The following is a 16,156-nucleotide window of genomic DNA, read 5'->3' on the forward strand; positions in this document are numbered from 1 at the left end:
GGCTGGATTCCATGCCTTTTGGATCAGTGGCTGGAGAGGAAAACTGCTTCAGTTCCATGCCTCAAAATCAGAGCCAAAGAATTTAATACTGTCACAGTAATTTTACAAATTGTGTGGACTTTTTTGCTTTATATAGAGAAAACTGCAGAATTTAGAAAATTCTATTCAATAATACAAACTTGTAGCAGCAATGACTAATAACTAACCCTTCTTCTATATAAGTTACCACATCTCAACTCAATGTTCCCTCCAGACAGTATGGTGAAGAAAAAGTATGAAGCAACTTAGAGTAAAAACAGAAATCTCTTAAAATACTGTTTTTACTCAAGAAAACAATGCTAAATATATTTAAATACACCCAAGAAAAGCTATTACCATAACACATGTATGCGTGTTTGTCTCTGTAAATGGATTTTGTCTCCAATTCACTTGTTGAATCTCACTTGAAAGGAAGAAGCATATTTATATGGCAGAATGATGGCCTAAAACAGGAGACTACATTAAAACAAATGTAAGGGAGAAAAGATAAAATAGCATACAGAAGAAAGGAACAAGCATGAAATACATACCTCTTCTTAAGAGAAACATATAGGGTCATTTAAATAGAAAAATTAAAGGACATTTAAAATAGGTGCTGCTGTTTGAGGAAGGACTAATACAACGGAGAGAAAATCTGAAATGCTGCGGCAAGAGTAGTCAAGTGCAAAGGCCAATAGCTTGGATATTAGTGAGGTATCTACAGGCTGAATTTTATGCAGTGATTATTGACATCTGGAAACCAACGCAAAAAAGCAAGGTGAGTATTATCTGGGGCTGACATTCAAACCAAAGAAATTATCTTACTATCAGACATGCACAAGGTAAAAACTTCACAGAATGTCAACGGGAAATGCTTAGACAGTCAACTGTTAGTCCCAGAACTAACAAGTCCTCTAATCAGAGGATTAAAAGGACTCAAGATTTGTTAGTCACAATCAGAATCACATGCCAAGACTTCCTGACTGCAAACTCAGGGCGGTGAGGGGAAAGAGAGGCTCCGATTTCTTTCTCTGCAGTATAAAGAAACTCCCTTCACTTGCCATTGATTCAGGAACCTAGCAGTTCAAGTTACTGAAGTTTTCTTTACCCAAAGTTCTATCCTGTGAGCTCTCACCTACATTTTGTTCCAGCTTCATAATTTTCAAGAAAATATAGGATGCTGTCTTGGGAGTGACAGATTATTTTACTCTATTTTAGATCAAAAGATATTTCTAAGAAGTCACAGACTTCCACAGCTGCAAAAGGAAGACACACCCCTCAAATCAAGAGCAAGCTAAAATCTTAATTCCTCTCACTGAAAAAAACCTCGCATTCCACAATACTTTGATTCTCACAAAAAGTAAGGAACTTCAACATTGACTTTGATTTCTAGAAATAAAAAGTTACTTTGCAGATGAGATTTTTGTTAAATCTGAGTAATGTCTATGCATATAGGTAATTATTCTATCTTTAAATACTGTACACTGCTTTACTTCAAGATTAGCAGCATCCCTGTAAGAATGGAAAACACTTCGGTTAGAAAATGTAAAAAAGTATTTAACAGAATGCAGGGTCCTACATAAACACGATACCAGAGAAGACACAAAAGGAACTGTCAATGAGCTTTTCATGCAAATTACAGATCTCTACCTGATTCAAGGCTGCTACTTGTAGTTTACCCAGGATACCCGCAACAAATTCAACTATGAGACCAAATCCTACTCAATTTTTGAAACTTTACCACCTTGAGCACAAAATGAAGAGAACAAAAGAAGCATTCTACACATAAGTCTTCACTATCAAGATTCACTGCTCAATATAAACTCTTGACAGTAAGATTTAACCAAGTCCCATGTTCTTGACCCATAGTCAATCCACGCTATTCTCTCTCCCTGCACTGTCTGCAGAGACACAGACCATTCTCACATGAGCAGCCTTATACAGCAAGTGTGGCAAAACCCCAAACACATGCAGACAAAACCTTTTCCAAACAGGTCTGTTGCTGAGAGACCACCCATACAAAGGTATCCTGAATTTGCAAAGCCAGGTGAAATCAGTCAGAACATTTCATGGTTGCATATTTTGAAGAAAAAAAACCCAATTGGTAGCAGCAAAAGCAAATGCATCTACTCATTCCTGAGATTGCACTAAATATTTTGCATGCAGCTTAATGATTAGCAGCTTCTGAAGCTCAGTCATTGCAATGCTCAGCAGCAGAATTACTTCCTTTCCTTCCATGCACACCTTCAAGGAATTCACTGTAAGTCCAAACAAGTTCAGAGATCCAACACTACAATCAGAACACTCATTACTAAATATCCAGAACTGAGTCTCAAAGACTGAGGAGAAACCTAATGCCTGGGAGAAGCTGTATACTGTTCATGAATTCTAAAAGACATCAAACCTATACAAACACTCTGTAGGCTGTATCTGACACCAGTTTTTCTGGACTTTTAAGATTAGATGGGACCGTTCAACAGAAATGGGGAGAAATGCATAGAACTGGTAACTTCTTTTATAATTCAGAACACCTTTAGTTTTGACAAAATTTTCATTTTACACACTGATAAGTGGAGATAGAATGGTGACTCAGCTTACTGCTAAAGGTTCAAAAACAAGCAAAGATTCTAGGAAATGAAGGGGTCCAGTCTCATATTTTTAATAGCACTTGTGCAGGCATTTAACTTTGTACCAAGACCCATAATTTGTTCTATTCAGTTTTCTGAAATACAGTGAACTAATAGAGGTATTGGTAATTAAAAGTTTTAGTAATTCGTAAGTCTTCACAGAACCACGTTTGGAAGATTCCGTAGTTTCAAACCAGAAGTCATTCATTAATAAGTCCACAGACTGGTTAACTGACTTTCAAAAGTACCTCAAAACAAGCAAATATATTACAAATGGGATTCTGTTTCCTACTCAAGAGTCATTCTTCTTGGACACCCTTCTCCCTCCTTTCTTTTCCATCTCACTACAAGTCCAGATTTACCACAATAGCAGTAACAATGGGGAGACTGCCAGATTCTTGAACAATGAAACAAGCAGTAAGTTACAGCTTCTCATCCAATGCCAGAAGCAGTATTAGTAGCTGCTCAAAGGAAAGGTGTTTGTACAGTCAGAAAAATATTGGCGAGGACAGAAAAATTTAGTCAGATTTACACACGAAATACAAAGGAAACCTACAGGTGAACTAGAGGTCAACATGACTTAACTCACTAGGATAAATGCAGTTTGAAATCCTTGAACAAGTAAATACCCACCTACTTCACAAAGGCCAAAGGACTCAGCAGCCTGTCACACATAGTGTTTGTTCACCAGATTTTGTTGACTGAATGTTTGAATTTAAAATTTTAAGAACATGGAACCTATTTTTCAACTACAATGGCAGTACTTCATTTAATAACTCTTGCTTTTTAACTGTTTTTTCCACCACCATTATGACTTGAGATAAAATTGCTGGGAAACTAGGAGAAAAGCAGGGACAGAATGACCTGTCTCATTCTCTCTGCTGTTTCTTCCCTTCCTGTATAACAAAGCTAACACTGGAATCAAACTGTTGTTTCTTTATCAACATTCTCCATCATCCACTCTCCTCCCTGTCTGACTAGCCTTTAAAGCTCTGTGGTAAATACAATTCCTTTATTAACCAAACTTCAGAGAGATGTCATTCCATATCTGTCAATAATCTACCGGACAGAAAGGACTGACAACAGGGATCCAGCCAATGTATTGGACTAGTCTCCTCCGTTTTAAACTGTTATCCTATACTCAGCTTCTGCTGAAATTGTGTCAGAGAACACTGTTAAAAAGACTTCCTCCACAGCAGTATCCATTGACACAGGTACTCATCACAACATCTGATGTCTTCCCACAGTGACAAGCTTTGCCTCTAAGTTGCCATGACTCCAGACACTGCCAGAGCCACTCTTGGTACCATTCAGCCCCATTCCACGCTAAATGCATCAGTTCATCGCATCCATTCACAGGTGCCCATGGCAATAACATTTAGGACCTGCTTACATTTGCTCAATTACTAAGAGCTACTTCACCTGTTCACTAATCAAGTGAATAAAGTTCAAAGTAATTTTTTAGCACTTGGGTTTCCAGGGTTACACAGTGTACAGATGGAGGCCATCTGTTATCAACCACAAGGTGTTTTTTAGACAGAACTACAGACTTCTCTTCCCCAGAAGCAGCTGGAAGAGAGTGAATCCTAATCTTCCTCCAGCTGGGAGCCCAAGTTTGAAGAGCGCCCTTGGAGAGATGGGTGAGCTCTCAATGTATAATTACAGTGTTCTGGTTGCAGATCATTTATGTACTCCGCCCCACACAAATCAATCCACAAATAACTTCTTTACCAGTAATTGCACAGTTCTTTCATTTAAGACATGGAATTAACAATTATTAAAACAGGCACAATATAGCAATAGTTATTGTATGCTTAAAGGCCTTCAAAACAACTATGATGCCCTCAAAGCATACAAACTTTATAGAAAGACACAAGAAGTTTTGCTTCACATAAGTTTACAAGTGCACACTGGGATCTAGAACTACTACTGCCAAGAGGGAAGGCCTGAAGGATGCTGCATGTGTAATAGCCCAGAGTTAAAGTGATTGATAAGTACCTACAGATATAAATAGCAACACAAAACTAGGAAACAGACACGCCATAAGGAACATGCAAGACAGCAGCACAGGGAATCTGTGTTAAATATAACCCCTACTTTTCAGCCACAGAAGTTCCTCTTGTTTTTTTTTCAGGAAGCACTTCCATTTTGGCTTTATACCCTCACCTGAACTGCAGGATAATACTAAGATATTTACTTAAAGGTCGCTACAGCCACAGACATTTTTAAATGACATAAAAGACAGTTTCAAGGACAGTGCAAATGGAGCTCAAATAATATCACCTGTATTTTCCTTCTAATTGAGGAAGAAACAGTCCTACTGTTGTCCTGAGATCAAATTTCAGATGCTCTGGAAACTTCCAACACATATAGCAATTATTTCCACTTCTCCTTCAGTGAGCTGATATGTTATTGTTGGGGTTTTTTAATAATAATGATTTTACAGAAATTCTTATGGCCTTTTAACCTGTGTTCTGTAACAAGTGTCAACAAAACAAAAGCAGAGCAAGCTATCTTTAAGGCATCCAGCCTTAAGACCTGCAACTTACTACAGCTTAAGTTCCTCACGACGGTGCACCAGGAAAGAGCTCTTTGCTCTTAATTATTATTAAATATTACTGTGTTGTAGTAGTCTCATAGGAGTGCAGTAATTTTTGCATTGTAGTAATTCTGTAATAACTATTGAACGGTTGTGCTGGTTTTGGCTGGGATAGTGTTAATTCTTCTCATAGTAGCTGGTATGGTGTTGTGTTTTGTAGGATGAGAATATTTTGGATAACTCACTGATGTTTCAGTTGTTGCCGAGCAGGACTTACACCAAGTCAAGGACTTTTTAGCTTCTCACCCCACCCACAGTGAGGAGGCTGGCAGGCACAGGATGCTGGCATGGGACACAGCCGGGACAGCTGACCCAGCCTGTCCAAAGAGATATTCTAGACCATATGGTGTCATGCTCAGTACATAAACTGGGGAGAAGCTGTCTGGGGGCTGCTGCTCGGGGACTGTCAGGCCATCAGTTGGCAGGTGGTGAGCAACTGCTTTGTGCATCACTTGTTTTGTATATTTTAATTATTTTACCATAGTTGTTATTATTTCCCCTTTATTTTCTGTCTTATTAGACTGTCTTTATTTCAACCCATGAGTTTTACTTTTTTTTCTTCCAATTCTCTCCCCCATCCCACTCTGGGGGGGAATGAGAGGGAGGCTGCATGGCATTTTGCTGTCTGATGACAATAGTCTTTATTAACTGCAGCCATGTTGCAAAAGTCATGCATGCAAATGATAAATTTAATTTTCATTTGTTAGATATTTTACTACTATTTTTGATAAATAGAACATGCAGGTAGTGAGATAATGTATTTTAGCATTTTGGAGTAGCAGCTGTAGCATTTATCAAAAGCTACTGCATTAATAAGGTAACACAGTTTGCCTTAAGTTTTATTCAAGTACTACATTTGTATCTCCCACATATTCATTAGTTTTTCACTAAAGCTAGTATTCAAGCTGTGGCTGAGTTTCTTCTTCTACTTTGACCACTGTACTACTAAATTTTAAAATCATGCTAAATGATCCCAAAGGAAGATACACCCTGCAGAAAAGACAGTCATAATTCTTTTATAACCTCAAAACCATTAGTTTTGTAGTGACTAAAAGACATTATTAAAATTTTCAGCATGTAGCTAATATACCATGACCTTTATTTATTATCTAATAGTATTACCTTGTGTTCATCATCTCATGAGTATTGCCTTATTTCACACTAAGTACCAAAAATTTTAAAATGAGATGCTGTTCAGTTACACTTTTGTACATTGCCAATACAGTATCACTTGAACTACTAGGCACCATAGCCATATAAATAAACGGTGCTGTATCCACTTTCAGGAACTGTTCAGGAAGACAACCCCCAGCTTTTTTTTCTTTGCAATGGCTGTGGCAACCTCTGGCCAGAGATGCGTTGTGTCAGTGTGAATAATATTAACTTCCTAAATCATCTCTACAGCACTTGCCACAATCAGAACAAACAAAAAATCAACCAAACGACACACCACCACGAATCCCCAAGCTAAAAACTTAATTGGGTGGTGGTGAAAGATCCTAAAAACTTTCATCGAGATACTTGCACCTTTTTCTTTCTGAATACTCATGTCAAGCCTTTCTATTCCCAAAGACATCTCAACAGCCAGCATATGTTAAAACAGGAACACTGATGATTCTGTTTAGCTGAAAAAAAAAAATTTGCCCCTATCTATCTAAAGATACATGACATTCATTTAAGGGTAAGTCATAGTTTCCAAAGCAGCACCAAAGAAATTTTTCGCCTGCCTCAGAAAAAAGCATTTTAAAAAATAAAAATTAGTAAGAAGTTTCAAGAAATAAAACTGTTCCTATGAACCAATACTAGAAAACAAGAATTTTTCATCAAGAAAAAGAAAACACAAACTTTAAAAAGTAAAATTCCTGTTTCAGTCTGCAAGTGCAGCAACTATGCAGAAGGAAACAGAAGGCACCATCATACTTTAAAAAAATCTTTCATGCATATTTAATCAGGGGTTTGCTACAGAAATTACTGTTATGGTATTTTAACTTCTAAAATAACTGCAAAGAAAGGAAAGGCCACTTCCCTAAAGCCTATGCATGCATGGTGCTTGAAACTCAAGACAACTCTGCTTTTGTCAGCCATTGTCACTATCAGATAAGCAAATTTCAGCAGTGAGCTCTGCCCATCAGCAGGATTTTTTTTCTGTTTGCTTGTTTTCATCCAAGTAGCGTTTTTAGGCTAGGGATTTGAAAACCATAATGTCAGCAGCACGCCATTACTACCCAGTAAACCATGACAACTTGCCAGGATTTTTGCCCTTGAACGCTATAATCTGGTATTCACAGAACATCGAGATGAAAAAGAAGATCTGAAAAAACAAGTAATATTTACTAAACAAAGCTTCTGTGGTGCTGTGTTATGCTTAATTTGGTTAAAACACTTGAGCCTCAGCTTTATAGACCTCCTGCAAGGTATTCAGTTTCATAACACACAGTAAAATACCCAGAACTGAACGTTCACTTCCAGGCATCTAACAAAGTGACAACACTGTCAGACAGGTAACTAAATGCAGCTGTGTGGATGCTACATTTAAATAAATGAAAAAATATTATTCCTTTAAGATTCATATATTTGGATCATATGATAAATGGAGAGTTCTTAAACGGATGTTAAAGATCAAAACAGTGTAAGGACAAGCTTAACAGCAGCAAATGAGACAGTTCATAAGGATTTCTCAGATTTGGGAGGTTGAACTTTTTTGTTCATGTTACTGAAAAGGCTCTTCTAAGAATCAAGGGAAACATTGTCACAATACTCCCAAAGAATTTGTACCAAGTATACTCCATTGAAGAAAAAAAAAAGCAAGAGAAAAAAATCCCTCACCACTCTCAAGCACCCAGTAAGTCAAGAAAATCACTACAGCGCAGTATGTCTCCTGCACCTGCATAAACTGGTTGAGATTTAACAGAAAGCAGTAGAGTGAAGGTCATTGCAGTGTCTGCATGGAAAAAACAACCAATCAAAACCAAACCAAAACCAAAAAATAAACTGTCTTTAAAAATCCTAGAGAACAGGAACTTTGAGCTACCACTGACTTGCCAGTCAATTAATGCTGGCAGAACCTACATGTTTTAACATCGTATCTTCAAGATTACTTCAGAAACCATTATGAAACTTGGCCTGAGTTACACAGCACAGAGATGGTACACGAAGAGCAGAAATCTAGGGTTAAACACAGATACACACAGACACAAAAGAACCAGAAGAATTTATTGAAGAAATCCCTTGCAAAATTTATATTTTTCCGAGGGGACAAAAAACAAATCCCAGACTAAATTCAGTATTTATAGCAGCTCATACTACCATTCACCACTCTGATTTATAACATTTTAAGAAAAGCGCAGGGAATAATTCATCTCAAAGAATATCAAGCTGCTCCTGAGTTTCGGCACATTACAAGAAGGCTGATTAGGCTGTGAAACATACTGTGTTAATAATATGCACAGCTAATATTATCCACTGTTACCAGCACTCTCAATCCAGCCACCTCATGTGCCAGGTTTGTTTATATCCAGTTTTCATAACATTTTACAGCTATACTGATTTCACTGTAGATAAAGTTGGAGACTTACATAGGAGACATTTGTAGACAAAACACTTGAAAAAAGGACAGAGGAAGCTGCTGGAATTTTCAGCATAGTAATACTTCCTACGTTACACCAGCCCACAGCACAACACACTGACAAATTAAGTACTGTGTCCACAGTAAAGCTCCCACGCTTAAATTAGAACTTCAGAGAAACTTTACTGGTGATAAAGCAGCTGTGCAGATTTTAGTTTCTTTAGGAAGAAGACTCCTACAGCAGTTTTAAGTCTTCAAATCTTCAAGTCTTCAAAAAGATCATTAAAGCATCTCTCACCTGAGAGTGAAGCTGATTTCAAAACACATGAGCAGGACGCATCCAAAGAACTCATCCCTGAACAGGATACATACAACAACCAAGTATTTCCCATTCTGCTGAAAAATCTATCTCTTTAGGATAAAAAAGAGCAATTTTCACATTCTAGATGTCCTAGAGACAAGTAGCGCAAATATACGAATCACTGGCAAATTGATCTTCAGTAAACAAAGACAAGCTTCTGGTTTTAACTCTGCATTCACAGTAACAGAAAGAATAAAAAGATACTGACTGGGCATGAATTTCACTCCCAACAACTTCATCTTGAGGTTGGAGTGGAGGATCAATGACCTTAGGCATGCAGAAGTATGGCAGAAAGGAGGGGAAAACCACAAAAAATAAGAGAAAGCAACAGAAAAAATATTTCGGTTTCTATCAAGAACTCATATTTTCAATGCGGGGGAGGGGAGGGGGTAGAGGGTACAGAAGTCCCTGAGTGCTCTTTCCAGCATTTCCACGATCTCTAGATCATAGAATGGTTTGGGTTAAAAATAATCCAGTTCCAACCCCCCTCCCACAGATAGGAACACCTTCCACTAGACCAGGTTTCTTCCTATTTCACACCGAAGTGGTTCTGGGACAAAAAGTTGTCTGCTCATTATGAAGAAAGCCTGTAAGACAGCATTAGGTGGCAATTGCTATTAGTCCTTCACTATGTTACCTGAATTCAAATACAAAGAAGAAATGGCAGTCACATAAAAGTGTGAAAGAGATCATTTCAAGTGTGCTTTGCAAATCCACCTCACCTTCAAGACAGAAGGCTTACTTCCTATGTTTTGCTAACACACCTACAGTAAGCCTGTTACCATACATTCAGTTCCACTGTACAGAAGCATTGTCAATTCCCCACAGCAGCTCATCTGCAATTTTCTGGTCCAAAGTACAAATTACAATCCGTTACATTTCCTCTCATGCTTACAAAATTGGATACAATGGGATCCTAAATACACATTAATAACTTCTAACATACCAGATGCAAGATCATTGGCCTCAAATTGCAACTCTGTATTGATACATTCCATCAATCACAAGAAAATGACCATGCAAAAACTGGGTCTTACCTTATCCTTTTCATGGGGAAGGAGACACACTGGAGGGAGACAGGAAAGAGACTCAAAACTCTCCTTCCCATCAGCATTAGTGGTTGCTTTAGTGTTGAGTTGGTACAGAGGTCCATCCTTAAGGAGCCTACCATGGCCAACAGCACGTTTGACAGCTAATCGTAATTGCTGGTGAAAAATGGAGGCAGCGCTACCTCCAAATAATGCAGACACATCTTTCTGACCTTTCAGAAAGCGCTCGATGTTCTTCAAGGACGAGCCACTAGACTCAGCCAAGCCCTCAATTGCCCGTTTAATAAGTTTATTCCAGTCCACATTTGGTTTACCATCCAACTTGCCATGGTTCCGAGGCTTCGGAAGTGCTATTCTCCCAGGATTATCAGGATCCTTGTAGGAGTTGAGACCCTTGTTGGAGACTTTTAAAATAGTTCCATCTTTAACACTCAACTCTAACTGTTCCAGAACAGTTTTGCGGTCCAAACCATGTGAAGACGACACTGCATTGCATATCCTCTCCTCTGAAGGACGCTGTTTTTGCTTCTTTACCTTTTTGATTGCCTCCAAAATCCACTCTGTATACAGCGGGTTGGCGAGTTTTACCATGGTGAAGAATTCTGTATATCCATAGAGTCGTTATCCTTTATCCTGATGCTGAACGAGTTTCAAACGATGAGAAAACAGATCCTCGAATGATGGGAACCAGCTAACCATAGCATACACGTTTTCTGTCCTGAATTAATCCTCCTTTCTCAAACATTATTTGTTTTCACACTGAAGAGAAGAAAACAAAACAATTAGAAACTTCTATACTCTTTCCAATAAATCCCATAACAGCTTCACAGAAGGTTTTTCCACTAAAGTATCAAGATTTCAGCATTATCTCACCTGAGCTTCTGGTCTCACAATCAAGAGAATTCTAATGTTAGGCCTGGAAGAAAACAAGAGAGACATTTAAGAAAAAACAGTTATGAAGAAAAGAAAAGAAAAGAAAAGAAAAGAAAAGAAAAGAAAAGAAAAGAAAAGAAAAGAAAAGAAAAGAAAAGAAAAGAAAAGAAAAGAAAAGAAAAGAAAAGAAAAGAAAAGAAAAGAAAAGAAAAGAAAAGAAAAGAAAAGAAAAGAAAAAGAAAAGAAAAAGAAAAGAAAAAGAAAAGAAAAAGAAAAGAAAAGAAAAGAAGCAGACAATGTTAATTCATTAAACACATAGCAGAGTTTTGAGCCACTACAGTTCCCAAACACTGTAGTAATACTTCAGGTTTTATCTTCACTACTAATAAAAGTATACTTTAGCACTAAAATTACTCCATGCAACCTCGAGAAAAGCATCCTATTCATTTTGATCCATTAGTCGGTATACATTCTATACCAGGTTTTGTATCACTGCTGGGCACAACATATATTAATATTTGGAGAAAAAAAGAAAACCACAACAAACACCTTAAAATAGCAGCAGCACTCTTAATTTTTATACATGGAAGACACTGCCTGAAACTTCAATAGAAAATAGGAATAACTAAGACTCTTGAGCAAACAGCAAGAAACTTTCAGAGCGCTTTCAGGAGTATAATCATAGGTCTGTTTCCCTTCTGTGAAGAAAAGCTATGACAGTTGTTCCATAAAGGAAAAAAGTGAAGAAACACAGCTGGAGATTGTAATTAAATGCTCTACTTTTAGAGGCCATAGAAAAAAGAATACAACATAATTTTCAGTATTGATGAGGCACACTGAAAACACCTGAGGACAAAGTAACAGGTGACCATACACAGCATAAAAGGAATGCTTATGACACTGCTAATTAAAGGTGCTGGTGAAAGGGTATGAGGCTCTACTTCAGAGCCTTAGTTAGTTATCTTTAAAATAGCTTTTTCTGAGTGTGATAACTGTCTGCTCTGCTGAAATTCTACTTCAGGAGTACACTAGTACACTAACTGAGAAGCATCTGTAAACTGTTTATTGCAAGAAATAACAATTTTCTACAAGGGCAGTTTTAGACAAAACTAAATCGACAACACAGTTATCCTGTTCTGCTCTCTAGTAAGTACTAAAGAATTTATCAACACACAGAACACATTTGCATACAGACATCAGACTCAATAGCAGAGTTCCACACAGCCTGTACTGGAAAGATTCTGAACGACTGCTTAAACTAGAAAGGATGCGGTGCTTGCCTAGAGTTCTTTTATTCTGCGAACAACAGATGCAAAGGGAAACATGGTCCTCGACACCTGCCCTCCTCGCAAAGCAGAGATGCGCTCCCGCGGTGCCCCTGCCCGCCTGGATCCCGAGGCCCGGAGGATTCCTTCCCCTGTCCCCAGCAGAGCTCCGGCGCAAAGCGTTATGTAAGCGTCCGGCCAGGCCGGGGCGACACCGGGACGGTCCCAGTGCCGGTGGGTCACTCGCTCGCTCGCTCTCTGCGTGACAAGCGACCCCTGCACCTGCTACCGCTCGTCCCCATCCCCACCGCGGGCGGGTCCCGCACACGGCGCCCGGAGGAGCGCACTGCCTCAGCACAGAGACTCGCACCGGCGAGATCGGGAAAAGCGGGGCGCAGGCCGCAGCCGCGGCAGGCAGCCGGGCCCCACGCAGCTCTCCGTCCTCCCGGACACGGGCAGTGCAGCCCGGCCAGCTCCTCACACTGGTACGGCTGGGCCCGCACCCGCCTCAGCCGCGCTCTCTTGCGCCAGACACTGAGCGGACCTCAGCTCGCGGACCCCCGGCCGCTCCGCCCGCCTCACCCGCGCCGTGCCGCGGCCGCCACCTCCCCGAAGCGTGGGCCTGGCGAGCGCCGCGGGAGCGTACGGCAGGGCCGGGCCTGGCGCAGAGCGGCGGCGGGGCCGGAACAGGCCGCGAGCCTGGAGCGCCCAACGGGCCTTCCCCTTCCCCAGGCCACGAAGCTCGCAAGCCGCCTGTCCCCGACTTCCTCGGCATCAACCACCCAAGGCGGCGCTGCTCCGCCAGCGTTACTTACCGAGGCCCGCGAGCGCCGGGACCCGGGAGGTGAAGGCCGGACGGCGGCGAAGCCCGAAACTGACACGGCGGCCATCTTGGGCCCGGCGCGCTGCGGCGGGGGGAGGGGGGGGCGCGAGGTGGAACAGCCCGCGGGGGGAGGGGGTGGCGAGGCGGCGGAACAGCACGGCGGGAGCAGACGGCCGCCAGGGGGCGCTGTGGAGCCACAGCTGCGCCGCCGCGGGCGGGAGGCGGGGCCGCTCTCGGGGCCGCCCGAGCGCAGCGGCCGCGCCCGCCCGGGGCGAGTGAGGGGCGTGGGCCGGGCGGGGGGGTCGGGCAGGGCCGCGGGACTGAGCCCCGCCGCGCCGGGCCGTGCGGGGAGGTGGTGGCCGTCGGTAAAGGCTGACTGGAAGCGCACTTGGGGGGGTAGCGGCTGCAGACCTGGGCGTCTCGCTGTGGCTGTGCGGAACTTCCGCGCTCCAGGAATGCGGGCTGCGGCCACCGGAGGCTCCGAACGCCGAGAACCGGGCAGGGTGGTGGGGTGGCTCGGGCTCCCGGGAGCGCGCTGGCCACGGATACCCATACCCAGGAAATTCCTCTCCTAGGCTTAGTTAAGCTTGCGCTTGAAACCGCGACTGTAGGCTTTTACTGAAGAGATGTGGAATTCTTAAACAACGATACCGTTTGGCTCTGTGAGCTCTTTGCCTGTGCCTCTTCATCTGTGCGCGAATAAGGATTTTGAGCTAAACCACTACAGCTGCTCTATCCTTGGCTATCTTTGCCAGGTAATTTGTGTAACTTTCTGACGTATTTTACAACGTAGAGTAATAAATAATACGCTGTCAAAACATTAGCTGTCCCACGTGACAGTACCTTGGGAGCTCTCTAGGTACTTCGGTCTGGCTGCGCAGAGCTGGCTGTTCCTCGCAGACATCAAAAGGGGCCTGTCAGAGGTGCAGCCTTGGCTCGCTCACACCACAGGTTCTCCTCGGCTCTGCAGAGGTGCAGCGTTCCACTGGCACGTGCTGAACCTTGGCAGACATGAGCAAAAGAGCAGACTCTCATTTAAAAGAATTCTCTCTTAGGTTATATTTAATTGAAAGAGTCTCATTTTGTTATGCATACTGTATGGCTCTGTGCTGCATGCAATTCTCTCAACTTTTGCAACCTCTGGCTCAGTTTATCAGTTGTGTTTTCCCATTATAGTCTTTTTCACCATTGCCTTAAAGGACAACTATCATGTAAAGTTTTGTGTGAGCTTCTGTTCCTAAAAAAGAAAAAATCTTAAGAAATGTTCTAGAGACAGAGTTGATAAAACAAACATGGTGTTTTCTGAATGGCTTTGTTTAGTGTCTTAAGGCGAGAAATTTCTCTTTTGAGCAAGAGGAATTACTATGATGTTTTAACAGTAAGTTTTTCAGTGTGAAAGTTAAACGTTCCCAGGGAGTTGCTTATTAATTGAAGCAAACGGAGTTTGAGGTGCTATTTTGCAAGGTACCGTACAAACAGTTCCGTTTCTGCCATGTAGACTGCAGAGGTCTGGCCTTTTCTTGTCAGAGCTGGGTTCTCCCAACAGATTAATCTTCTCACACCTCTTCCCAAGTCTTCAAGTCTGCAAGGCTTCCAAATTATAAGGCTGTCTTAAATTACAAGGTTGTGGTGCTATATTCAGAAAAGCTAATAGAGACATAAATGCAATTTCCAGATGAGAAAGTAAAGCAAGACTAACAGGGTGCAGTACGTAACAGTGAAACCCAACTGTGTTCCTACAACAGTGTCAATCCGTAGACTCTATTCTGTTTCAGAATTGGCAGTAGGTTATTAATAGCAACCTTGCAAAACTAACTGGTTTTGTAGACTATTATAAATAAAAAATGGCCTGTTTTCATCAACTCTGTCTTGTATTTTCACAGCACAAGCTAAAAGTTAAATCATCAGAATTCCTGCATATGGCAAACTACAGATGGTAAGGAATTGTTTTATCATAAAGACGGTGATGTTTTGGCAGCACCATTTTGTAGCACTGCTCTTTGACTGTGCATAATTTTCTCTTGAGGTTCACATAACGAAAGTAAAGTACCCTTCAACTGAGCAGTTTTCAGGCTGTCCTTAAGTTAACCAGCAAAACTAAATTCTGTTCTGGCAGCATATTCTGTTATGTTCCCCTTTAAGTTCCAGTTTCTATAAGCTCCCAAACCATTGTGCAGACTTTCAGAACAAAGCATAGTGTAATGGTTTGGAAGCAGCTAGGCTTCCCTCAACAACCTTTTCCACTGGTGTGCAGAAATAGTAAGTTACCATATGGTTGCTTTTGTATGAGCACCAATCTTCTTGACAGCTAAGAAAGCTGAAGCAACCGTAGGAAAAATAGGAAAGTGACAACATAATAAACTGGATAAAATAAAATTTTGATGATGGGTAAAGGCAGTCAGAGGGAAATGACAGGATTTAAATAATGTAATATACTGTCAAAATTGAATTGCATTTCATGAGACAATAAAGAAATGCCTGTATTGAAAAGACATATCCCATGACTGTTGATTTTAAAGTCCAGGTTAAGAACAGAACCATATTGTGTTTGATGAAGAACCCTATGTATTAACGCTTTATGTTGCCTGTTTAACTGTGTTCTGCTGCTTTCTGTCTGTGATATCTGTATGACTCCCAATAATACAATTTCCTCATAGCCTGATACGATAATCTTTACAGTGCCTTTGTGTTAAAAGTAAACTGATTATATTAAAATAATAATTACTTTAAATTTAAAGTGATGTAATTAAATGACAAATTGCTGCCTCTGTGTTGCTATCAAATGTGTAATTCATCACAGTAATTTAAGTTACACATTTTTAAATGTTATTTGATGTTTAAAAAATGCATTTGTTACAAATAATTACCATAAAAGAGAAATAATATATATGTCATTTCTCCTTCCTTATTTTACTACTATGGTGAAAAGCGCATCTAGTCCAGGTAGAATTACCTAATGCTTTAAATAAGGATGTA

General features: G+C 40.8%; 1 protein-coding gene across 3 annotated transcripts in view; it reads right to left on the reverse strand.

The window, feature by feature from the left end:
* KAT6A (lysine acetyltransferase 6A) overlaps nt 1-13,256 on the reverse strand; it is a 39,320-nt gene extending 26,064 nt beyond the window's left edge. For 2 of the 3 annotated variants that reach the window (XM_069035280.1, XM_069035278.1), the window contains exons 1-3: nt 13,173-13,256; nt 11,093-11,135; nt 10,208-10,978 (exon numbers count right to left, since the gene is read on the reverse strand). In XM_069035280.1, the coding sequence (XP_068891381.1) occupies nt 10,208-10,810 (603 nt within the window). In that variant the 5' untranslated portion in view covers nt 10,811-10,978; nt 11,093-11,135; nt 13,173-13,256. The remainder of the gene's footprint in view (nt 1-10,207; nt 10,979-11,092; nt 11,136-13,172) is intronic. The other variant, XM_069035279.1, reaches the window with a different exon arrangement.
* Between the last annotated feature and the right edge of the window lie 2,900 nt (nt 13,257-16,156).

This window comes from Aphelocoma coerulescens, chromosome 22 (assembly GCF_041296385.1).
Source record: "Aphelocoma coerulescens isolate FSJ_1873_10779 chromosome 22, UR_Acoe_1.0, whole genome shotgun sequence".
Taxonomy (NCBI): Eukaryota; Metazoa; Chordata; class Aves; order Passeriformes; family Corvidae; genus Aphelocoma; species Aphelocoma coerulescens.